At 41.5% G+C, this 27459-nt stretch overlaps 1 protein-coding gene across 2 annotated transcripts in view; it reads right to left on the reverse strand.

The window, feature by feature from the left end:
• Positions 1-12424: 12424 nt before the first annotated feature.
• The window catches only part of LOC138664842 (protein MTSS 1-like), a 192022-nt gene continuing 176987 nt past the window's right edge, over positions 12425-27459 (reverse strand). The window contains exons 10-14 of one of the 2 annotated variants that reach the window (XM_069751836.1): positions 22400-22511; positions 17793-17921; positions 16797-16947; positions 15706-15732; positions 12832-13940 (exon numbers count right to left, since the gene is read on the reverse strand). In XM_069751836.1, the coding sequence (XP_069607937.1) occupies positions 13219-13940; positions 15706-15732; positions 16797-16947; positions 17793-17921; positions 22400-22511 (1141 nt within the window). In that variant the 3' untranslated portion in view covers positions 12832-13218. Of the gene's footprint in view, positions 13941-15705; positions 15733-16796; positions 16948-17792; positions 17922-22399; positions 22512-27459 lie in introns of both variants that reach the window. The other variant, XM_069751837.1, reaches the window with a different exon arrangement.

The following is a 27459-nucleotide window of genomic DNA, read 5'->3' on the forward strand; positions in this document are numbered from 1 at the left end:
AAAATGGGGCCACTTGTGGGGGTTTCCACTGTTTAGGCACATCAGGTGGTCTACAAATGCAACATGGCATCTGCTAATAATTCCAACAAATTTTACATTCAAAAAGTCAAATTTCGAGCTCTGCTGTATACCCAAATAGATTTCTCCCACAAACAAGGAGAAATTAAACAACAAATTTTGGGGTCCCTTTTCTCCTGTTACCCTTGTGAAAATAAAAAAGTTTGGGTCTAAATTAAACTTTTTGTTATAAAAATTAAATGTTCCTTTTTTCCTTCCACATTGATTCAGTTTACTGTGAAGCACCTGAAGGATTAATAAACTTCTCGAATGTGGTTTTGAGCACCTTGAGCGCAGTTTTAGAATGGAGTCACTTCCGGGTATTTTCTGTCATAGAATGTTAGAGTTGCAAAGGACCTCAAGGGTTATCGTGTCCAACCCCCTGCTCAATGCAGGATTCACAGAACCATCTGAGACAGATGTCTGTCCAGCCTCTGAAGACTTCCATTGAAGGAGCAGCCTGTTCCACTCATTGATCGCCCCAGTAGGGGGGCAGAGGGGGCCATCGTTCCAGGCCCTGTCACATGCAGGGGCCCACCAAGAGTCATTGCCGCTTTTTGATGAGGCAGAACACTGCACAGAAGAGCAGAAAAATGCCGGCTCTCATGTCTGAAGGAGATTCTGCAGCTGGTAGCACAGTGGAGTCTCCCCTGCACTGTAGGGTGCAGGCTTCACTGACCTGAGGAGCTTCTTCCGGGTTGCAGTTTGATGCACTCTGGGATTGGCTCAGGCATGCTGGGTCCTAGTGCCCACCGTGCATTTCTGACACTTCCTGGTCCTGCCTCACTGACTGCAGACTTGGTAAGTGGCATGTCATGGTCACTGGGGGGGGTGTGAATATGACGATGGGGGTATTGGGAGGGGCGACAGGGCATTAGGGGGTGAATGTGAGAGGATGAGGGTATTATGAGGGCTGAAGTGGGGGACTGGAGACGGCACTGGGGGGGCTGATTATTATACTGTTTTGTTAGGAGAATATATGCAATCTATTACATGTAATATTTTCTGTCTGGGTGCTGGAGATGGGGAGGTCGGGGGCTTTTGATACTCACTAGCTGGGTGTTTTACAAGTATTAGTATAGCAAGCCCCCCTATAGTAACCACGAACTGCATCACATTAAAAGATTCTGCTTCCCCTCCCCCGGGACATATATCACCTATTAATATGGGCATACAGGTAATAGAAATGTTACACTATTAATGGTCTTGATGCTGAGAAATGTTATATTCTGTCTCTATGTTAATGATTTATGTTCCAAGCATGCGGTCACTGGAAGAAATTCCTGCCTTCATCATAATACTACCCCCCTCTCATGTACGTCAGTTACGGCCCCAGAATCCTGCACTCACTCAGAAATACATACCTCATCCTCCCTTCTGTGGGCACAGCATTCAGAGATCTTCTGCACAGGCGCCAGCAACCTCCACTCCAGTGACCTCCAGTGTGCACGCCGATTAGGTGCTCTCACCACTTCCTCCCTGCACAGTCATTACCATATACATATGGTTCCTAGTGATGACTGTGCAAGGAGGAAGTGGGGAGAGCATATTATCGGCGCGCATGCCAGAGGTCATCTTAAAGCAAACCTACCAGAAGGATTTTGCTATTTAACCTACAGGCACTATCAGTGTGGCAGTATTATACTGATTAAAATGATGCCTGGGGTGAAGAAATCAGTCTTGTGGTTCTTGTGTAATCAGTGTTTGACGTTTTCAGTTAATGATATGCCCGTGCTCCAGGGCAGGACTGTAGGCAGAGCCTTATCTTCCTGCTCTAAGCCAGAGAAAGAAAAGAGAGACCTGCCCCTTGGCTGTTTCATTATAGTCTTCTTTACCGATTACTGCTGTGCAACCCTGAATGCTCCAGATGGATGAAGTAGTGGATCGCCACCATAGCCCAAGGCGGCTGCCGTCAACAAGGCTGTGCCAGAATCATGTTTTGGGTCAGACTCATTGGGAAAAAGCTGTTAGGTTCCCTTAGGGTCGGTGAAGATGTGAAAATGACCTCAACAAAGAATGTAGAGTTTCTCACTGACCAATTTCTTCCATGGTACAAAAAGAACTAGGCCATCCATAATTATTATTATTATTATTTATTGTTATAGCGCCATTTATTCCATGGCGCTTTACATGTGAGGAGGGGTATACATAATAAAAACAAGTACAATAATCTTAAACAATACAAGTCATAGCTGGTACAGGAGGAATGAGGACCCTGCCCGCGAAGGCTCACAATCTACAAGGGATGGGTGAGAATACAGTAGGTGAGGGTAGAGCTGGTCATGCAGCGGTTTGGTCGATCGGTGGTTACTGCAGGTTGTAGGCTTGTCTGAAGAGGTGGATCCATAATAAAAATCTTCATGCAAGACAATGCCCCATCTCATACTACAAAGAATACCTCTGCATCATCGGCTGCAATGGGCATGCAGGAGAGACATCCTTCCCTGACCTCAACCCTATTGAGAACCTTTGGAGTATCCTCAAGTAAAAGTTCCATAACAGTCGGAGGCAGATCACATCAAAACAGCAGCTCTGGGAGGCTATTCTGACATCCTGCAAAGAAATTCAAGCAGAAACTCTCCCAAAACTCACAAGTTCAGTGCAAAAACTGGGGTGATGTCAAAGAAGGGGTCCTATATAAACATGTAACTTGTCTGCCAAGATTTTTTTTATCATTGAAAAAAAGCCTGGGATGGATTTGTGCATCAAACTAAAAATCTGAAATTTTCCAACACGTGAGTACCAGGACCTGGCTTCTTTCACTTTGATTGAAAAAGCATTAGAGATCAGTAAATGTGACATCTTAACCCCTTAGCGACCGCCGATACGCCTTTTAACGGCGGCCGCTAAGGGTACTTAAACCACAGCGCCGTTAATTAACGGCGCTGTGGAAAAAGTAAATAGCGCCCAGAGTCGGATTTTCTCCGGGGTCTCGGCTGCCGGGGGTAGCCGAGACCCCAGAGAACATGATTCGGGGTTTTTTTTACCGACCCCGCATTTGCGATCGCCGGTAATTAAGTTTACCGGCGATCGCAAAAAACCCCCCCAAAAAGCGATTTCTTTTTAATTTCTCTGTCCTCCGATGTGATCGCACATCAGAGGACAGAGAAAAGGGGTCCCAGATAGCCCCCCGATACTCACCTATCTCCCCTGGTGCTCCTCATGGCTCCCGGTGGGTGCCGCCATCTTAAAAATGGCGGGTGCATGCGCAGTGCGCCCGCCACCGGGAGAATCTTTGGGGTCTCGGCTGCCGGGGGTAGCCGAGACCCCAAAGAACATGATCGGGGGTCGGTTTTACCAACCCCTGTTTTGCGATCGCCGGTAATTAACTGTTTACCGGCAACCGCAAAAAAAAAAAAAAAAATCAAAGTGTAATTCTCTGTCCTCTGATGTGATCGCACATCAGAGGACAGAGAAATAGGGGGATTCGGGGACCCTATCATACTCACCTGTGTCCCTGGGTCCTCCTGCTGCTCCTCCTGGCCGCCGGCAAAAGAAAATGGCGGGCGCATGCGCAGTGCGCCCGCCACCTGTCGCCATCTGCCGGCCGGCAGGAGAAGAGCAGTTGGGGCTAAAATTAGGGCTAGGGTTAGAGCTAGGGTTAGGGCTAGGGTTAATGCTAAGGTTAGGGTTGGGGCTAAATTTAGGGTTAGGGTTGGGGCTAAATTCAGGGTTAGGGTTCTTTCACACTTACGTCGGTACGGGGCCATCGCAATGCGTCGGCCCGACATACCGACGCACGTTGTGAAAATTGTACACAACGTGGGCAGCGGATGTAGTTTTTCAACGCATCCGCTGCCCAATCTATGTCCTGGGGAGGAGGGGGCGGAGTTACGGCCACGCATGTGCGGTCAGAAATGGCGGACACTACGTACAAAAAAACGTTACATTGAACGTTTTTTGTGCCGACGGTCCGCCAAAACACAACTGATCCAGTGTACGACGGACGCAACGTGTGGCCATCCGTCACGATCCGTCGGCAATACAAGTCTATGGGCAAAAAAACGCATCCTGCGGGCACATTTGGAGGATCCGTATTTTGGCCAAAACGACGGATTGCGACAGATGCCAAACGACGCAAGTGTGAAAGTAGCCTTAGGGCTAGGGTTGGGGCTAAAGTTAGGGCTAGGGTTGGGGCTAAAGTTAGGGCTAGGGTTGGGGCTAAAGTTAGGGTTTGGATTAGAGTATTAGGGTTAGGATTGGCATTAGGGTTACGCTTGGGATTAGGTTTGGGATTAGGGTTAAGGTTGTGATTAGGGGTGTGTTGGATTTAGGGTTATGGTTAGGGTTGACATTAGAGTTGTTTTGGGGTTAGGGTTGTGATTATCATTAGGGTTGTGATTAGGATTATGGATCGGGTTGGGATTAGGGTTAGGGGTGTGTTGGGGATAGGGTTGGAGCTAGAATTGGGGGGTTTCCACTGTTTAGTTACATCAGGGGGTCTCCAAACACGACAGCCAATTTTGCGCTAAAAATGTCAAATGGTGCTCCCTCCCTTCTGAGCTCTGCCGTGCGCCCAAACAGTGGGTTACCCCCACATATGGGGCATCAGCGTACTCGGGATAAATTGGACAACAACTTTTTGGGTCCAATTTCTCCTGTTACCCTTGTGAAAATAAAAACTTGGGGGCTAAAAAATCTTTTTTGTGGAAAAAAAATATTTTTTTATTTTCACGACTCTGCATTCTAAACTTCTGTGAAGCACTTGGGCATTCAAAGTTCTCACCACACATCTAGATAAGTTCCTTGGGGGTTCTAGTTTCCAAAATGGTGTCACTTGTGGGGGGTTACTACTGTTTAGGTACATCAGGGGCTCTGCAAACACAACATAACGTCCACAGACCATTCTATCTAAGTCTGCATTCCAAAACGGCGCTCCTTCCCTTCCGAGCTCTGCCGTGCGCCCAAACAGTGGTTTACCCCCACATATGGAGCATCAGCATACTCGGGACAAATTGGACAACTTTTGGGGTCCGATTTCTCGTTACCCTTGTGAACATAAAAAGTTGGGGACTAAAAAATCTTTTTTGTGGAAAAAAAAATCTTTTTTATTTTCACGATTCTGCATTCTAAACTTCTGTGAAGCACTTGGGCATTCAAAGTTCTCATCACACATCTAGATAAGTTCCGTGGGGGGTCTAGTTTCCAAAATGGGGTAACTTGTGGGGGGTTTCCACTGTTTAGGCACATCAGGGGCTCTCCAAACGCGACATGGCGTCCAATCTCAATTCCAGACAATTCTACATTGAAAAAGTAAAACGGCACTCCTTCACTTCCAAGTTCTGCGGTGCGCCCAAACAGTGGTTTACCCCCACATATTGGGTATCGAAGTACTCAGGAGAAATTGCACTACAAATTTTGTGGTCTAATTTCTCCTGTTACCCTTGTGAAAATAAAAATTTGGGTGCAAAAAGATCATTTTTGTAGAAAAAATGCGATTTTTTTATTTTCACGGCTCAACGTTATGAACTTCTGTGAAGCACATGGGGGTTCAAAGTGCTCATCACACATCTAGATAAGTTCCATGGGGGTTCTAGTTTCCAAAATGGTGTCACTTGTGGGGGGTTTCCACTGTTTAGGCACATCAGGGGCTCTCCAAACGCGACATGGCGTCCAATCTCAATTCCTGCCAATTCTACATTGAAAAAGTAAAACGGCACTCCTTCACTTCCAAGTTCTGCGGTGCGCCCAAACAGTGGTTTACCCCCACATATGGGGTATTGGCGTATTCAGGAGAAATTGCATAACAATTTATGGTTACATTTCTGTTTTTACACTTGTGAAAATAAAAAAAATGGTTCTGAATTAAAATGTTTGCAAAAAAAAGTTAAATGTTAACTTTTTTCTTCCACATTGTTTCAGTTCCTGTGAAGCACGTAAAGGTTTAATATACTTCTTGAATGTGGTTTTGAGCACCTTGAGGGGTGTAGTTTTTAGAATGGTGTCACACTTCATTATTTTCTTTCATATAGACCCCTCAAAATGACTTCAAATGTGATGTGGTCCCTAAAAAAAAAAGGTGTTGTAAAAATGAGAAATTGCTGGTCAACTTTTAACCCTTATAGCTCACTAACAAAAAAAAATTTGGTTTCCAAAATTGTGCTGATGTAAAGTAGACGTGTGGGAAATGTTATTTATTAACTATTTTTTGTGACATATCTCTCTGATTTAAGGGCATAAAAATACAAAGTTTGAAAATTGCAAAATTTTAAAAATTTTCGCCATATTTCCATTTTTTTCATAAATAATCGCAAGTAATATCGAAGAAATGTTACCACTAACATGAAGTACAATATGTCACGAAAAAACATTCTCAGAATCAGCGGGATCCGTTGAAGCGTTCCAGAGTTATAACCTCATAAACTGACAGTGGTCAGAATTGCAAAAATTGGCTCGGTCATTAAGTACCAAATTGGCTCTGTCACTAAGGGGTTAATGCTGCAAATTCATCAAATGACCATTTTCAGTTCTTTACAACCTATAAAATGTTTGGAAAGTCTGTTGTGCATAATAATTTGCAACTGCGCAGTTTGAGGTTTTTTAGTTTTGAAAAAAATACTGTTATCATTGGGAGGTTTGTCCAATAAAATTTCATTTATACACTAATTTTACACTCTAACTGCTGATGATTTGAACACTATACCGACTCATTTGCATAAACTATTTTGGAAAATCAGAGAACAATAGCATTTGTATAATTTGGAAGGTGGTGTAATGGGATATTTCCATATAAATAGTTTTTGCTCGTAGCCCTTTCAGAAATATTGAACTTGTATAATATCATTTCTACGTTGTCCTGTTCTACAAATCTGCTGTTCTGCCAACGTCAGCAGTATACTGCTCTTTGGTTGGGTAATTCCACACATGCCATTTCCTTTGACACTGGCTGGAATTGGGAGGAACAAAATAGCTCCATGCCCAACAGTCTTTATGCAGCACTAAAGTTGTTTATTGCACAGCTACAAGACATGCGCACTTCTAAAGTGCTGCCGATCAGGAAAGTTTCCTACACTGCCATTGCTACTTTCCTTAGTAGTACTGAGAGCATAATCAGGCCAACGGCACGATCATCACATGTCATCGTAAAGCTGCTGGCCAGCCAAGAAGTTCTCTACTGTTTACAGATCGAGCTGGTGCAGACAGGAGAAATCTGCCAAAAAAAAGGTAAACCTTTGAGCTGGGACAACCCCTGTGTCATAAAACTAAAATTTTAAATAAATGAAACCTTAAATTAAAAACATCAGAGTCTGGAGAGTGCTTCCATCAACACAAATAAAACACAAGGTTCTTAACATTCTTTAATTTAAAGCTAGAATATCAAGACAGTCATACAAAATAAGAAAACAATAATTACACAATTTACAGAAAAATGTTAAAAAAAAAACAAAAAAAAAACCACAATTAGTATTTTTTTTTTTTTTTTTAATTGTGCCAAAATCTGAGTCATTTATAAATCCAAAACTACTATATGCTGTATGTTTAACCAAATGGGAAACAATATCTGAGTTTAGGATTCAGGGCTTGTACAGATGCCGACACTGGATACTTGTACAGGTAGCACATTGATTTGGTGTTTAATATAGAACTTAATAGACGTTGTCCAGTGAAAAAAAAAAAGTTATCACTCCGCAGGATACACAAAAACTTGCCGATTGGTGGACTTGCACCGATCGGCAAATCCAGCAACTCTTATCCCTGCTACAAATTGGTCCAGTAGGTTGGCCGTTTATCTGCTGCTCCATTCATTCTCTATTGGGATACTGGAAAAAGCCACTCTTCAACAACAAAGAAAATGAAAGGAGCGCAGCTCACACGTTCTAACTGGGATAAAAGTTCCCCATTCTGCCATTTAGGTAGGGGCCATGCAGGTTCCCACAGATCAATAAACTACAACACATCCAATGTATAGGAAACGGTTTTTCACTGGACAACCCCTTTAAAGTTACTGCATGATTAAGCATACCACTCGGAAGTGTTATGCTATTGGGATCAACACTCTAAAGTCCCTTCTAAAACCAATATGGAATCACGTCAATGTGGCCTATGCCGACAGCTAAGGCAAAATACACAAGCCTGTATGTATAGAATAATGTTCTGTATTCTTGTGTGCCGTGTTATACTTTGATCAGAATTCAGAATATGTTTGTCTTATGGAACAGGTTGTTTTTCTCTACAAATTCCTCCATTTATTTTTTGGGAAACTGGAGCGAGTAATGTGTACTGGCCAAACTTGACATTGTGTTTTTTGGTATGTTAAAGATACTTGTGGAAAGATGAATTTGGTAAAGTCCATCATGTCACACCTCTCTAGGAATTTTGCACAAATTCAACACGTTATTGCGATTTGCTACAAAGACGCTCTACAGGCAGCAGTTCACATAAAAACCAATGGATGGTAACATACAGCGTAAACATCTCCTGACAAACTATTGCAAAGTAACCTTGTACCACTCATCTCAGAACATGTTAAGCTGAAAGGTAAGGAAGGGCACATTCTGTTTGATCAAAAGGGTATTTTGAGTGAATTTAATCTGAAATTGTTTGTTTGGGTGTTTGTTAACAAAGTTGGCTGCAGCAAGAACAAGAATGGCTCTCCGTTTGCTTTCTAGTTCCTGTATTATGTTGGTCCACCACACACAATCAGTGCCATCAGAATGGGGTACAAGTACACGGAAACGTTAAGCTTGCCATATAGACTAATGTTGGCCGCACTCACCGGTATGGACAGGTTTGGCCAACACTTTGAAGTATATGGGATCAGCTTCAACTGATTGGGGAGAAATCGACAAGGGCATGATCAATTTCGGCCCGCCAATTGATTTGTTCTCCCGGAGATAAGCCGCCGGCAGACATGTCCGTCAGCAGCTTTTATCATTACGGAACACAGAAACACAAAGCCAATTAAGCTCTCCTGTGTATATGCGAAATGGACAAGATGGCCGTCAGCGGCTCTCCTGATGGCTAGGTCAATTGATCTCTCCTGTGTATGGGAGGAACCAGCCAAGATGGCAGTCAGCGGCTCTCCTGATGGCTAGGTCAATTGATCTCTCCTGTGTATGGGAGGAACCAGCCAAGATGGCTGTCAGCGGCTAGGCCAAACGATCTCTCCTGTGTATGAGAGATTGCAGAGATGGCTGTTGGCTGAACAGTCGGCCAAAGCATTATTCTACAGACAGCCAACTAATGCGTATGGGGGTCTTTAGTCTACATTATTTACTGGAATAAAGGAAACTGAAATCCATTCCTGTTCTCATTTGAGCAAACTTTATTTACAAAGACACACTGTATTTGAGTTTACGTCTAGTAACAGAATCTAAGCAGCAATTTAGGCTTACACAGCATATTCTTTGCAATTTACTTATAGGCCGTTGTCGTATTAGAAAGTCAATGGCCAAAAACTTGTACTAATTCAAACATTTAAAACCGCACTCAAAATATAGATGAATAATTTTAAAGTGAAGACCCAGACCTGCTGAGCCTATAATTATTTAACAAACCCTACTTTACAAATATTACCATGTTGTTTTGTTATTTTTTCAGCATTTTCAAAACATTCCAGAACACAATGAAAATCAATTTCTTACGTAATGCTTCATATATATCTTTTGGAAAAAAAAAATCTAAAGATTTGGAAATAACATTTTTGTTTTGCTTAAAAGTACTCAAATGATTTCTATTCTAGACTATAAAGAAAATTTTTACATCTATGCTTAAAAGTTTTAGCTCCCCCCCCCCATTCCTCAAAAAAAAAAAAAAGTTTAAAAGAAGATTTCCTGCTTATACACAGTTGAGGCGCCCATCGTATAGCCAAGCTGCTTACGAGTAACATCCCTGAGGCACTGCCTCTCGAAAGCTGACCTATATAGCATATTATTGCTAGTTGTGAATAGCTTCCAAATCTCTCACCGACTATCTAATAGACAAAAACGGACATGTTAATCGCTATGGTGAGACCCCCTATACTACCTTGGCGGAGGCTCCAACGTGTCCAACTCAATGTTAATCCATTGAGAATACCCCTTAGTATGTCTGGTAGTCTCATCAGATACCGCCAACACGGTGGGCATGACAAATCACTTGTAAAAAAACAGGGAAGATTCTCATTACTGATAGTGCAACTCCAAAAATGGCCGCCTCCTCGGTGTGCATATTAGAGATCCACTTTAACTTACAGTAGACATGTTGATTTTTTTTCTTTTTTCAATTTTAACTTTTTTTTTTTTGTCGTTAAATACAATCTTATCAAGCTTAATGCAAAAATCAGACATATAATCAAGCAATCAAAATGCCTCTGAACCCGAAATTAAAACAAGTAGTACAGAAAACCTTCCCCACGTGGTAATTCTTAAAGGGAAAGGCAGCAAATTATTTTACAATTAACATAACAGACCACAAAATGTAAGACAAAAAATATATATATATATCTATATATTTTTTAAAGCAAGATTTAAGACGATTTAACAAAGTACAAATATATAAATGTCAAGTGACAGGAAAATCAATACAAGCATCTTTTTATGTATTTTCTTCCGCGGTTGCATTAAATTGTGCAGGGTTGGTATATAGCTTTGAAACAAAGCAGAATGATTGACGGGTAACTGCTGATATTGGGTTAGACTTTGTTCGATATGGTTGCCGTGTTCCAAATTAAAATATTATTTGGGTTATGGTGAAACCATTAGTAGCAAAAAAAGGATGTTAGAAAAACAAAATGCGTTGGCCGGGCTACAGCATAAACCCAGATTTTATCATAAAGATCATGTTGTTTCTTAGAAATAATGAGTTAGGTTGAAACTGTCAATCTATAGAAAGTAAAAGGCTCGAAGGGCAGAAATATAGGTCAGTAGGCTGGTGAGATATAAAAAAAAATTTCTTCATTGCCTCTAAAGTGAACTTCGTACTGGCAGCGCAGAAAAGCTTAACTAATTGCACAATAGGCTTTTAATGATCTAATAAATTTAATAATGTCTAGTGTGGGACTGGGTCATTGTATAAACTAAAGCCTGCATCTGAGACGCTCCTTGCCATAAATTGAAAACGAAAAGTCAGCAACATGACGTGTTCAAGATGCCTGCATTTATGTAGCACAGGAGAAAGGTAACATGTGGCAAAGGCATAACAAGGGATCACTGTTGGGTGTCTCCTGATCTTTATATACATATATATGGAGCATATTAATTACAAGAGTGCCTATACATAATATATATTCTCTAAATCTGTGCAGTTAAGAAGTATTTACCTGGCCATTACTCCTATGGCTCAAATAATACTGACATAGTGATTGCCAGGCATTATTTGAAATAATATGCATTTGAAATGTTGTAATTACCCATTTTGACCAGCAGGGGACAAACATTATCTTATTGCACATTATAGACTGGTAATTACATGGGTTTTCCACTGCATTGATGTTGATAACCTATCCTTAGCAGCGGAGTGTTTCTGCAGTACTCAAGAGTTGGAACTAGACCACGTGACGGAGCTGGCAGCTGACCGGTGGGGTGCCAATCCTAAAGATAGATCATCAAGATCAGCGTACCCCTTTAAATGGTTTGTCTCGAAATCGCAACTTCGTGTGATCACTGGAGATTCCCCCACTCATAACAACAACTGGTATCACCGAAGAAAATAGCCGAGTGCTGCACTTAGCTATGTTGGTCAGTCTCGTACACAAGCAATCGAGCTGCTGTGCGCATGCATGAACGTCATCCTATTCACGCACAGAATTTGGGACTCAGTTCTCGTAATTAGGGAGGTTCCCAGAAGTTAAGCCCCCAGTGATCAGTAATGTATTACCTCTCCTGTGGATTAGGGATTAGTAGTGATTGTGGGGCAGCCCCTTTAATGCCATTATGCCATCTTATCTAATAACTTAACACTTGCTGAATTCTCACTACATTCTGACCAGTTCCGCAGCGACTTATCAGCACTGCCAAACTAAAGTCTTCAGCCAAATAGATGAACACTCACATTATACATGCACGTACTGCTACAAAGCTTCAAATACCATAAACCGAGTGGTATAGTTCATCTTCTGAATCTATACAGTCCATATATGTTCTGCAGCCCAATAGTCACTGGTAAGGGTAGTCTTATTGTTTGTATTCCATACACCAAAACAGATGCAGCAAGTTGTGTACTGAAAGCTCGCCTGAATCTACCTGCGTACATAGCCGCATCAATATGACACTTTAATGGCCCCTGGTACAAACTATGAGGTCTTAGACATTAATTGGATACAAATCAAATGGATCTCTGGATTGTCCCAGCTGCCACCATGCCAACCTGTAGGACACTGGTGATATTGCTGTAGCGGAAAGGTCACTAAAAGTAGTCTGCATCTTTATTAAATAATAAAGTAACTCTTAAATAAATAATTCTGCTTTAATTTGTTGCATATCTGTACAAAATAAAAGAAGAAAGAATTGGCTATGCACTGTACAACCTATATTTTTGATTAGTAATTAGCAGGTAGATATCTTAACTCAGGTATTAGCATCCAGCTTGTGGGGAGAAGCGGAAAAAAGGCAGTTCTTTCCATGAAAGAAAATGTGACAAAGCACACAATGCATTATGAACAACTGTGACACATACAGTACTGCATTGGGAGAAAAAAAATTGCTTTACTGGCGTGTCCTAAAAACAATTATGCACCCTTTTGTAAAGCAACAAGTCTGCTCATTCAGGGCTGCAGAAGGTTGGCGATGCAAACTATGATTTTTAATGTTTAAACATTAAAAATCATACAGACAAGGATAAACTTTTTTTTTTTTTGCTGATTATGGGTCCAGACAGTCTAAAAGACTTGAGACAACACAGAAGAGTGAGATATGTCTATGAAGAGCGTACAAACTGCTATACCTGGGTCAAGGCACTTTGCCATCACAACTCTGGCCTGAAAACTAGAAAGTGATCCAAAGCAAAATAAATCTAAAATTGATAGCACTAAAATAAAAGGCACGCTAAAAAAAATAAAATGATCCTAAGAGATATTTGTAAGAAGACAGAGCGAACAGAACCCTGCATAATGGGCAACTAACCGAGCCGATGACGATAAACAATTGGAACTCAACCGTTTACATCCTATTAAGTCTTTATATAAGTAATAAAAATAATGTCTCTTTAACTGAAGCAAGGAAAGGGAAAATGAGGCAAGCGGCTTCACTTGATCTGTGGGGCTGATCTATCATTGCTGATGGTTTTTCTAAGCCTTACTCCACGCCTTATCATTGAGAGCATATCGTTCTGGTGTACGACCGCCTCCTCATTGTTGATGCTGGTGGGTTCTGCTTCACTTGGGTTTGGAGCAGCCGTAGCCGGTGTTGGTGTGCTATCTATTGGTCCCGCGCTGTTCACAAATACTTTCTGTGGGCTCAAGGGCATCGGATTAATCCCTTGAGAATAAGAAAAGGATTGCTTAGGTATAAAGGCACAATATGTTGTTTGCACGGCATTGAGGCTTTGAGCTGATGAACACAACCCTGGCCTTATCTGGGCAAGATCTGATCTTTGAGCCTGTGTGTAAGAGAAATCTTGGTTTTTCGTCCTCTCACCAAAGGGATTTACGGGAGCATCTGGTAAAGTTGGGGTTTTAACAGGCACAACAGGAGTTCGGATGGGTATTGGAACGCCGCTGATTGTGCCTCTCCTTATTGTTGGCTTGTTGGAAGGTTTCCTTTTTATGGTGGCGACATAAGATGATCGTACAAGTGGGTCGGGCTCCGCTAAAAGACTGACGGTCGATGCAGGCCTCTTGGCTTGAAACATTCTCCTGTAATTCTGGCTTATGTCACTGTTTCTGGGAATCGTAGATGACTTGTCAAAATCCAATTGATCGCTTTCTTCTTGTTCTCCATGCAGCGAGATGTAATCATAATCTGCAACTAAAGATGAAAGTGTACATTAAATAAGGAAAAACACAGAAAAAGATCAATATCACTTACACTGATTGACCAGACAGAGCAACCTGCCATATCTATATTGGTAACTATTCAACAGGTGGTATATTCTAAAGTAAAAGGAGCAGGATACTCTTTACCGACAAAATTAGAGATCATATATAACTTGTAATTTATTCATTTAAATCTCTGTTCTTTCTAAGCTTAGGAGTACAATGGGTGGTCTTATCAGTGACTGACAGCTATCGCTATATGCACCATCACTAAATAGATCTAGAGCAGGGATTTAAATGAATAAAATACATGTTTTATTGAAGCGGATATCACTTAAACTACGTATAGATTTCCTTAACTCCAAGTGCTCTCCATCTGCATTCTAAACGCATAGATAACATGATTGGTTGCCTAAGCATCACATATAATTACTTTATATTAATGTAGAATTATTGCATCTCTTAAAGAGCCTCTCTTCCTAAAAAATACAACTTTCTATATGCCCTCAAGAGCATTCCTAATAATAGATTTGTGACCCAGAGCTGCCCCTCCTACTGTATCTGCAGACAGGGAGTTGCAATGATCCACTAATCATGGAGTTAGAATTTACAGTGCCCTTCCCTCCATGTTAGACCGTCTTCTATATATTTAAGAAGTAGGAAGAGCCACATGGACTCGACAGCCGGGACGGCACACTGTCTCCTTGCAGAGTTCCATTCATTTTGATTGCGTCAGTCGGTATTGCAAAAAACATGCAGTTAAGCTTGCATGTTTATGGCCAAGGCTGGAAGACTTTTCACTGTGAGCACTCTTATGTATATGGACAATATACAAATTATTTTGGCACCTTAAAGGGGCAGTCAATTGAAAACAAGTTATCAACAAGTTATACAGGGCATATGGTGACTTGCTGATCGGCGGGTGTCCCACCACTGTGACACGCACCTATCGGCAGATCCCCATTACTAGGTCTTTTTTCAACCTATGTAACAAAATAGCATGGCAGGTAGAACTGTCCCATAGAAAATAAATGGAGCACAGGTCATACATGTGCACTGATGCTCCGTTCTAATGGAGATAAAAGTTCCCCATTCTGCTGATCAATGAGGGTCCAAGCAGTTGCCCCCCACTGATCAAATTATCAGCTATCCTGTGGACAGAGGCGTTACTGGGAAAATCAAGTTAGGTTAAGCTGTCTTTGGATTTTTACCCTGGAAACAACAATAAATCCGTAAAGCTAAAAGCAGCAGAAAAAGTGTATAACAAATCTGTGGAAGCAAAATGTCAGATGAATGCGCTCTTGCATTTCATCCATAGTCCAAGATTAAAACACAAATAAAGACGACACATAGGATGGATCATAATACTAGGTCAAATCTAGTATTGACAAAGTCACAACACAGGGAGAACACCAGAGACTGGATTTCCAGTGAAAGACTGAAGGCAGAAAACTGCATAAGAAGAAAGGATTTACGTACACAGATACTTGTACACTATGAGGACACCACAGTATACGTGATGTCAATTAACTGTTTCAACGCCAATAGCAATGCACTGGGGAATTAGCCTGCACCTCGGAAACTGTTCTATCAAAGAATGTCACCCAGCAATGAAAACCTCTATGTCCTTAGAATGTAGGGTTATGCTGGAAGACGTATGGGAGAGCTGAACACAACGTTGTAGCACATGACAGGCACGACACCACAATAGAAAGGAATGGAGCAGCCCCGTCCAATCTAATGAAAAAGATTCTTACCAAATAGAGAGGGGTCCTTCTTTAAGGCTGTGGAAAGAATGCACATATGTTGAGACGCCAAGGAACTTGTGAAGTTGATGCTTAAAACATGCTACGTGCCACGCTCCTCCCATTCAATGATAAAGCCTGAATGCTAATACTACTCCAGATTGTTTGAGGCAACGAGAAAACTTTTTCCTTTACCAAATTTAAATATATATTAATCTCTAATGGTTAAGCGGTTTTCTAATAAGAACAAGAGTCAATATCTGTCTTCATGGATTTTGTACATGGACAGGGATTGGATCATCGGGGTAGACTAGCACATCGTTGCTGCAGAACAGTGAATATAGTTGGGGTCCCTTGGGTTCTTTTGTTATTTTATGATATTTTTCCATTTTTAGCTATTTTTTTTTTATCTGAGAAAACGTCCTTATTTTAGTCAGGGACATAGTGGCAAAGTATAAAGCCATATAGTGGAGTCAAGATGAATGCCAGTTATTTCCATTGATGTTTGACTTTCTAAAACGTTAAGATATTTAGAGTGATAGAGAGCTGTGAAATATATGGATGCATATAGAGAAAAAGAAGTATTATAGAGTGGAGTGATGGCAGACAACATAAATTGTGGCTGGCCAGCAAGCACTTGCGTATTTTAAAAATGGAGGAAGTTTAGATGTTGTCAGGATGTCAATCAACATCCTGTGACCGTCCTCAAGTTGCTCAACCTAAACTTCCAAAGTGTATAGTTACTAATGCAATTCTGTAATATAATGTATATTTTATAAATGGAGGTAGTTTTTGTGCAGTTATGATGCCCTTCAGCATACTGTTACGGACCCTCAGATCTCTCCATAAAAGGGACCTAATTCCAAGTATACCATCAATCATATGGATGACAGGGATTGCCAGGGATTTTGACTCTTGCATCAGAATATGCATTTGGGCCTTAATTCATTCATTTACTAGGCTATGTTTAGGAGAAGCAATATGACTACATCCACCGTGTGAACACGTGACAAAAGTTTCCAGTTATTGAAAGTGCATAGTATACCTACACAAAAATACAGTCAGGTGCACAAGATATGCAACATGTGACATAAAAAACCCACCATGAGAGGGAATGGTGTCGTCTGAGCATGAAGGGGTCGTTGTCTGTGTGCTGTACCCACTGGAGCAGTGCAGAGAATCGCGGCTAAGCTGGATTTCGGAGTTCAGGCCTTGACTTAGAGCCAAAGCCAAGTGATCGCGTGCAAGTTTTGGCTGCAATTGAAAAACAAAACATTAACACCAATAATCACATACTTATTTTCTGTGCCGTTATCTGACTCAATCTGGTTTCACTGATGTTCCTAAGGGCAAGGTACATCATCCTTCGTCTGTCTGAAATCATACGCATGTGTTTTGTTGTCTAGTGCTGGCATATGTCCAATGAAGTAGGGTTTTATTGGTAGAAAGACAATCAATCAAGCCAGATTAGTCAAATTAAGGCACAGTCATCTTTAGGTCTAACCCCAATGGTCTCATCTCTATGACTGAAAAGGGTGATTAGTAAACAATGGGTGCGGGGATTCAAATTCAAGCCTATCTAACAGTTAGTGGTGGATTGAAGGGAAAATTTTTTTTTGACAAATTCCCTTTAAAGGTGTTGAGTAATGAGGACATCTCCTGTCTTTATGTGCTATTGGAGAATAGGTCTATCATACAAGGGCTACCCCACTTGTGACCTGCTTCTATGAGCCACAATGGAGAGATGCTCTTGTATCATCTACGTATATCATAACAGATCTGTAACCTCCTTCAAATTATAATCATCACTATATAAAATACTAACATTGAATGTAATTAATTTAATTACGTGTACATTTTCCCAATAAAGCAAATTGAAGATAAATGCAGAGAACGTTCACAATTATCAAGCTAAAGTGTGATAGATTATCTCAGTATACCTTTAAAATAAATATTCTACACAGTGGACCCAATGTCATCCACTTTAGGAGAATTGGATTTTGTTGCATTTTTTTTTGTTTTTAAATAACATTTTTCATTGCTTTGTAATCCATATATCACATTGTGTAATGGCAACTGGTGAAGTATTGAAAACGTGCCTTAGCCATGACTTGTGGTGGTGGAGCCTTGAATCCATCGTTGGACAGGTTTGATTTCAAAGTGCCATTCTCTCCACTGGGTCCACTAATGGGAGATATCTGTTGATTGCTGTTCATCAATTTGGGATCCTGTAAGTAGAAGGGTAAACCATTGACTCCAAGGATCACAGGCTTGAAATTAACTTCTGATGTCATTGCCTACATAAAGAAACTCCTGTTCTGCATATAATAAGTGAACTACTGTCCTATACATGGCTTTTTAGACAAAGGGCAGCAACCACAAAGAACTTGGGGAGTAACTGAACAGGATAACCACCAGTTCTGGATACATGCACTACTACACGAGTTTGAAAGAATCACTTGCATAATTCCACAGACTTTTCTAAAATTATAATCGAACCTCTTGATTTTGGGATTTTTGATTGTAGTGAGGAAAACCCCTATTTAAAAGCAGCACCCAGGACTTTTTCACTTCTATATTGCAGTCTATACTATTAATAATTCAAATACTAAAACTGGGGAAACAAAAATTGCAAATAGGGTCTTATTTGATAGTCAAGTGGTATAAAATATTATAGGTACGTTCACCTGATCCGATTGTGAGTTACAACTTCTATAGAAGCAAGTAAAGGCTGCAGCAGGACCACCAAGGAGATACATTGCACTAAAAGAGGAATATGGCGGCTAAGAGTCCAGGCTTCCCCCAGTTCAAAGTTCAGATCACACACGAAGGTGAAGCATGAATGCAATTTATTTGGTCATCGTGTTTCAAGGTTTTCAAATCTCTTCATCAGGACCAAACCACAATGAACTTTTGTGTGTGATCGTATCTTTGAACCTTGGGTAGCGTGGACTCTGAACCACCATCTTCCTCGTTTATTGCAACATAAACTATTATTAAAGGATAATGCAGAGGCTTTTGACTATGTCTTGTGTATATCTGTTTTAGTTGAATGAGCCATTTTAGTTGTCTGCCATGTTGATTTCTTCTTTTGTTCCAATATGGTTCCCTTAATGCAGTCTATATTTCCCATGATGCTGCACGTTTTCCAGCATGGGCAGAGTGGCATTACTGCACCTCCTCTAAATTCTATTTTATGTAGCTTCAGCCTGTCTTTCCTGCCTCCTGCTTGTAATTGGTCTTTCACCCTCAGCTCTTACAGGCAAGAGCCAGGGAGAGTTTGTATGTTCTCTCTGTGTTTGCGTGGGTTTCCTCCGGGTACTCTGGTTTCCTCCCATATTCCAAAGACATACTGATAGGGAATTTAGATTGTGAGCCCCATCGGGGTCAGCGATGATAATGTGTGCAATCTGTAAAGCGCTGCGGAATATGTTAGCGCTATATAAAAATAAAGATTATTAGTATTATTAAAACAAGCCAAAGCTGCATTTCATTGGCTACAGAGTAGATTCTGCACAAAGTACACACAGATAGGCAGTGTGAGACATGGAAATTTAAAAGGGTGGTCCAAAAGCAAAGTAATTTAGCTTCTAACTCCCTAAATATTTAGTCCAATAATAATCTAAGCTATTGTTTTTTATATACTCGCTTAAAAAAATATATCTACCCTTCCCTCACTACACTGTCTAACAACTATTGTTTTTTTTTCCTATTTCTAGTCTGATAACGATTTGTTTCAGTATCACCAGTGCATGCGGAGATACTCAGATGAAGTGTCATCGGGGGCAGAGGCAGCAGACACTGCCGCAGCCTCTGCCTCCTCCCTGAAATGAAGTGTCATCAGTGACACTTGTTTCAGGGTTTGTACTGTCCCATCTGTCTCCCCTGTGCGTAGTGCTGTCCCTACTCAGTCCCTGCGGTGTCTCCCCTGTGCACAGCGTTGTCCCTGCAGTGTCCCCCTGTGCACAACGTTCACTCTGTCGTCGGCTTTCAAATAGTAATAAGTCAGCAAGAGCGGTGTCACTATATCAGGCAGTGCAGGAGACCAGTGCCGCCCCCTCAGATGACATCACTGGTCTCTGCCCCGTATAGTGACATCGCTCTGTTGACGGCTTATTACTATTCCTAAGGCCTCTTTCACACTTCCGTCGTTCAGCTCCCGTCACAATCCGTCGATTTTTGAGAATGCAGGATCCTGCATTTTCTCATAGACTTGTATTAGCAACAGATTGTGACGGATGGCCATTCGTTTCATCCTACTTTCACTGGATCCTGCATAAAAAAAACGGTCCGTCAGGCAGAGAAAACGTTCAGAGGAATGGTTTTTTCTGCATGTCAGAAAATCGGTCAGCGACGCATCCTGCGCTGCCCATCACTGGCTACAACTGAAGCCTATGGGCGCAGGATGCATTGCTGACTGTGAAAAGCAGGAATCGAGCGACGGGTCCCGCCTTTTCAAAGAGAGCATGCGTGGAAGAATTTCCCTGATTCTCTCTCGCTCGCTTTCTCTTTTTACTATTGATGCTGCCTATGCAGCATCAATAGTAACAAGATAGAATGTGAAAAATAATTTAGAATTTTTTTTTAAAAAAATCCCAATATCCTCACCTACCAGAGTCCCGCGCAGTGATGCTCCCGGCAGCTAGCGTTCTTAGTAATACATGTCGAGGTCTCGCAAGACCGCAACTTCTCGCAAGATTTCGCAATGTAGTACTAGGAACGCTAGCTGCCGGGAGCATCGCTGCGCGGGAACGCCGGTAGGTGAGAATACTGATTTTTTTTTTTTTTAACCTGGTTTGTGTTGTGTATGCGTTTTCGCAGCGGAAAACCGCTGCGAAAACACATACACAACAGGTGCACATAGCCTCAACGGGTCCGTCAGAAAGACGGGCCCAGTGCACACGTTTTCCACAATCTGCACAGGATCCGTCATTTCAACGTCTTGACGGATCCTGTGCAGATTTGGAAGACGGAAGTGTGAAAGTAGCCTACAACAGAGCAGATGCACAGGGGTGACACTCAGGGACAGCACAACCCCTGAAATGAGCGTCCAAGGAGGGGGCAGGGGCTGCAGCAGTGACTGCAGCCTCTGCCCCCTGAGACTTCAGTTGAGTATCCCAGCATCCACTGGTGATACTCAAATGAATAGTCATCAGACCGGAAATAGAAAAAAAAATACAATGACTGCTAGAGAGTGTAGTTAGGGAATGGTAAGGAATTTTTAAATCAAGAACATAAGAAAATAGTTTAGATTATGAAATTAAATAGATAGGGAGTTGGTAACAAAATGAATTTGCTTCGGACCACCCTTTTAACACTAGAGGCTACTCACTGCATGGACACTATATACCTGCTCTTATAAAGTAAAAAATTATATTTTCTTCTGCATTGGAGGACATATAGGGAAACAAGGAGGGTGAAGCTGAGCGTGGAGGTGCCAAGGGGAATTTGATAGTGGATGTTGTCATCCTGTTAATAGGAAGTCAGTGACTGGCCACCTGTCTGCATAGGAGAGCAGGTACTGAACTGGTAGTCAGGATTGGTATCACCCGACACCTGCCCATAAGAAAAGGATCAAAGTGTCTGGATGAAACAGCTGGGATAAAATAAACAGCTCAACTATGGCTGATAAGAAATTTACAAGCAAATAATTTTCTGCAGTGCTGCTTAACAAGGCTATACCATACATCTTAGGGTTCTTCTCCTTTCCCCATATCATAACATTTATGGTCTGGAGAAACTCAAAGCAAGTCATCAATCCAGAAACACCACTGATTGGGTTCCTTCCACCATGTACCTATATTATCCTGCAGTGATAAGGTTTCCTCACTGATGGAATAAACTGTATTTTTGATCTTTAGAGTGATGGGTATTTAACATCAGCAGCATTACAAACACTATGAGAACCAGGAAAGTCTTTAGTTCAAGGAGCAAATGTCAAGAGGGACTTCAATGTGAAGTACTTCCTCTTCTGCTTGCTTCTATGCTTAGCAGAAAAGGCGTGGGTTGGCAGCTACTGACCCAGTAAGGGGAAGTTTCTTTCTGGTGAAGTACCATTAAGGATACTTCAAGCAGTCAATAAAGAGATTCATCTTTTATCAAGTGCCCCAGGTCCAAAATCAATGTATGTATGGGTTGGATGTGTGCCACATTACAAAGAGCACAGTCACTTCTGCAAGCCGAAATGCAAGTCGTCGTGTCCTGTGAATATGTGATCCCCATGGGTGCAGTGTTAGCGGTACCGTCACCGGGCAGACTACTTAGAACTTCATTATCCTTAGGACAGGTCACCAATTTATCATCAGTGGGAAGACTTTCTTATGGAGCCACCCCACCGACCAACAGAACAAGAGGGCAGCAGAATTCACAGGAGCATTAGAGCTCCTTTTCGTTCAGAGGAAAAAGAACAAGGAGAGGGTACATCGCGGTGTTAGGCAATTCAGTTAAGGGGTTAAAATGTTTCACTTGCCACCGTTGCTCCTTCGTTCCACTATGGAGCCCATCAAAAACGAATGGTGGCCCTAGTTCAGGCCATTAATGCAATATCCCGAAAAACCTCTGAACCTTTTTCCTCTGAACGAAAAGGAGCTCAAATGCTCCTGTTCCCTCTAGCAATCAGTGAAGGAGGTCTCCGCTCCATCACTAATACCATCGCCTAAGAACTAAGAAGATAAAAAAAAATGTAGGACACAAGTGTTCTCATTACCTGGAACAGCGTCTCCAGCATTATGGTGGAAGATGGACGAATATGAAGGGTTTCCATTGAGCTCGAGATGGAGTCCATGGACGGGACATGCCTTATTGATCCATGTAGATAACTGGGGTTGACAAATGAAAGAATTACATTTTTCAAATATTTCAAAGATACTTGTCACTTGCACTTTCTATGTGTTAGGCCATTTAAACATGCAAATTGCTTCAATAAAGGGGTTTTTCAGGACTGAAATATTGATGGAATGTCCTTGATATAAGACCAGTGGGGGTAGGAGACCCCCTACATCAGCTGAATACTGCTCCAGCAGTGGCCAAATAGAAGTGATGCATGAGGACGAACACAGGAATACCGTTGTTTGCTCTATGGCTGTTGCCACTAAGCAACGTACAGGGCTTAGATCTGGCTGCTGCCTGGTGGGGGTTGTTCCAGGTGCCGGACCCCACCAATCTCATTTCCTACCCTAAGGACCGGCCATCAATATGTCACTCCCAGTGAGCCCCTTTAAATGTCATGAATTTAGCTTTTATTATACACTAAAAACCAAGAGAAAAGAGAATGCAATTTTACACAGATATTTCCTCAGTGAAAACCACAAATGAGTAGAACCTGGTATATACCCAGCTTGATAGCTTTGTAGTATGCAAGGGGAGCATAGATCCTTACAGCAGGGTATGAACGGTGACAAACATCAATTGCGAGATACTACCCCAGTGTAAAGCCTGGACAATGCAGCCAGACTAATACATTCCTAACAAGAAGCCTTTCATTCCAGCAAACCCCGGTGACTGATCGTCCTGGTCACAAGAGACTATTATTTCACCCAGTCAAACATCTTTCTATTGGAATGTAAAAGTAGACGGCACCTGGGAATGGAAGATATCCGATAGCCGGGCGGGCTAGGCATCGTGCTGACCTATAGTAACCTTAATTGATTGTGGAATCCAAGCACCCTCTGAAAAAAAAGAGGCTGGGGGCTTCTGGCTAGGGATTAAGATATTGATGGTCAGGTAAAATTACGAAATGTTCAAAAGAAGCGTCTACACTGATGATCTGTAAAAGGCTTTGCTGATGTCATTCTATTCAGTGATAGTGGCTGCTGACAAGACACAAATAACCGATCATGCCAGAAACGTTCCAGTTCAGTAGTCGCAGCAGGGTGATTACACCCTCCTACCACTAGGTGGCACTCGCACACTATTCCTGAGTGGCGCTTCGACAGCTCAGATTTAGGAAACCTGTGGTTCCCCAGCTTGAATGGAGCTACAAGTTCTGGTAGATCATTGTCACAGTCATCTTTGGACTACACGGTACTGTACAGCGCCATTTTCTGATAACATCACTGTGATGATAAATTAGCATTGGTCATTGAAAAATGGTTACTATTTTCAGTACTGTGCAAAAGTTTTAGGCAGGTGTGGAAAGAAATGCTGTAAAGTAAGAATGCTTTGAAAAAAACAGAAGTCTTTTATTATTAACAATTAACAAAATGCAAAGTCCATGAACAAAAGAGAAGTGTAAATCAAATCATTATTTGGTGTGAACGTCCTTTGCCTTCAGAACAACATCAAAACAACAATCCTTCCAGGGTCACTTGCACACAGGTTTTGAAGAAACTCGGCATGGAGGTTGCGCCAAACATCTTCGAGAAGTAACCACAGATCTTCTGTATATGTAGGCTTGGGCAAAACCTTCTATCTCTACATGAATTCGGAGACAGACGCGATGATGTGGAATTTTTCCACACCGGCGTAAAAGATTATATACAAGATGGTCCTACTGCTGATTTCGATAATGGGGCTCATGCATGCCTCTTCTCTATTTATTACTTATGGCAGTGCTTGAGATGGGAGAATACAGAACTCGGCTTTCTCAGGCAGTTCCCAATACAATGAATGGACTCGTCGGCTCTTGAATTGGGGCAACACCTTAAATATATGCATATATGCATGGATTTTAATAAACTCTCAGGAAAAAATTGTGAGAAAATATGATTCAATTTCTGACTAAACAGGCCACCAACCATTCATCACTAGCGGCAATAATCTGCGGTTTAAGGAGCCACATGGAGTTCCTGCGGGTGTGCAGTCATATGGTGCTTTCAGGCAAGTAATGCTTCATGACATATGTAGTCAGAGGTTGTACAGAGGTGTATTAGTACATCTACAGCCTCTTCTAATACCTGTTCAACCTATGAGCAAATATATTCATTGAAGAAACAATTCTCTGATATGCAAAAACTCTTCACATGATTGTGACCCAGCGGATCATGTGTATATCTTCACTAAAACAATGTAAAGAGCGAAGGAATGCAATATTATTGGCGTGGCGTGCCCCTTGTCACTATGCTCGTTATTGGATAAAATGGAAACACGCATTAATAAGGAAGCAATGCGTGCTCTGAGCCAAAAGACACTAAACCATAGAAAATGTGATTTGATAAATTATGCAAAGAATTAGACATATACCGTACCTTAGGAGCACAGCTTTGTGAGCACATCATTACACCTTACAGACTTTATACTGTCTCCAAACTTTGCTTCACTTTTTATATGGTTTTTATATACTATGCAATTTTAGAATGTTAATTTAAACCAAAAAGGGATAAAGGGAGTTGATTAGAAATACAAGCCTGCTTTCTTCCAAAAGAAGTGGCACCCCAGAAGTGTAATTGCCTTCATGGAGCTGGAATGAAATACCTGACAGACAGAATAGAGCATTGTTTTTATAATGTTTTAGCACCCCCTTAAAAGAAAAAAAAAATTATATATATATATACATATATACACACACACACACACACACACACACACACACACACACACACACACACACACAGTACAGACCAAAAGTTTGGACACACCTTTTCATTTAAAGATTTTTCTGTATTTTCATGACTATGAAAATTGTACATTCACACTGAAGGCATCAAAACCATGAATTAACACATGTGGAATTATATACTTAACAACAAAGTGTGAAACAACTGAAATTATATCTTATATTCAAGGTTCTTCAAAGTAGCCACCTTTTGCTTTGATGACTGCTTTGCACACTCTTGGCATTCTCTTGATGACCTTCAAGAGGTAGTCACCGGGAATGGTCTTCCAACAATCTTGAAGGAGTTCCCAGAGATGCTTAGCACTTGTTGGCCCTTTTGCCTTCACTCTGCGGTCCAGCTCACTCCAAACCATCTCGATTGGGTTCATGTCGGGTGACTGTGGAGGCCAGGTCATCTGGCGTAGCACCCCATCACTCTCCTTCTTGGTCAGATAGCCCTTACACAGCCTGGAGGTGTGTTTAAGGCCATTGTCCTGTTGAAATATAAATGATGGTCCAGCTAAACGCAAACCGGATGGAATAGCATGCCGCTGCAAGATGCTGTGATAGCCATGCTGGTTCAGTATACCCTTCAATTTTGAATTAATCCCCAACAGTGTCACCAGCAAAGCACCCCCACACCATCACACCTCCTACTCCATGCTTCACGGTGGGAACCAGGCATGTAGAGTCCATCCGTTCACCTTTTCTGAGTCGCAAAAAGACACGGTGGTTGGAACCAAAGTTCTCAAATTTGGACTCATCAGATAAAGCACAGATTTCCACTGGTCTAATGTCCATTCCTTGTATTCTTTAGCCCAAACAAGTCTCTTCTGCTTGTTGCCTGTCCTTAGCAGTGGTTTCCTAGCAGCTATTTTACCATGAAGGTCTGCTGCACAAAGTCTCCTCTTAACAGTTGTTGTAGAGATGTGTCTGCTGCTAGCATTTTGTGGCATTGACCTGGTCTCTAATCTGAGCTGCTGTTAACCTGCGATTTCTGAGGCTGGTGACTCGGATAAACTTATCCTCAGAAGCAGAGGTGACTCTTGGTCTTCCTTTCCTGGGGAGGTCCTCATGTGAGCCAGTTTCTTTGTAGCGCTTGATGGTTTTAGCCACTGCACTTGGGGATACTTTCAAAGTTTGCCCAATTTTTCAGACTGACTGACCTTCAAGTAATGATGGCCACTCGTTTTTCTTTACTTAGCTGCTTTTTCTTGCCATAATACAAATTCTAATAGTCTATTCAGTAGGACTATCAGCTGTGTATCCACCAGACTTCTGCACATCACAACTGATGGTCCCAACACCATTTATAAGGCAATAAATCCCACTTATTAAACCTGACAGGGTACACCTGTGAAGTGAAAACCATTCCCGGTGACTACCTCTTGAAGCTCATCAAAAGAATGCCAAGAGTGTGCAAAGCAGTCATCAAAGCAAAAGGTGGCTTCTTTGAGGAACCTAGAATATAAGACATAATTTTAGTTGTTTCACACTTTTTTTGTTAAGAATATAATTCCACATGTGTTAATTCATAGTTTTGATGCCTTCAGTGTGAATGTACAATTTTCAGTCATGAAAATCCAGAAAAATCTTTAAATGAGAAGGTGTGTCCAAACTTTTGGTCTGTACTGTGTATGTATGTATGTATATATATATATATATATATATATATATATATATATATATATATATATATATATATATATATATATATATATATATATATATATGTGCACACACACTTACCTTGCGGACCAGCACCATTGCTCCGCTCTCTGCCCTTTTGCACCTGGACAGTAAACAAATCAGTGGCCAAAAAACTTTCTTTATGTCATGAGACTGGCAGGTGACATCAGGCTGAGAACAGCAGTGTCTGGGGGTAAATACACTGCTCAATAAAATAAAGGGTACACTTCAATAACACAATGTAACTCCAAGTCAATCACACTTCTGTGAAATCAACCTGTTCAGTTATGAAACAACAACGATTGTAAATTAATTTCTCCTTCTGCTGTGCAAATGGAACAGACAACAGGTAGAAATGATTGGCAATTAGCAAGATAACTCCAATAAAGGAGTGGTTCTACAGGGGGTTAGCACAAACCATTTCTCTGTTCTCATCCTCTTTGGCTGTTTTGGTCACTTTTGCATCTAATCACTGCTCTCACTCACAGAAGTTTTTAAGGTAGTGCAGCTCATCCAGGATGGCACATCAATGCGAGCTGTGGCAA

Source organism: Ranitomeya imitator, chromosome 2, assembly GCF_032444005.1.
Source record: "Ranitomeya imitator isolate aRanImi1 chromosome 2, aRanImi1.pri, whole genome shotgun sequence".
NCBI classification, from domain to species: Eukaryota; Metazoa; Chordata; class Amphibia; order Anura; family Dendrobatidae; genus Ranitomeya; species Ranitomeya imitator.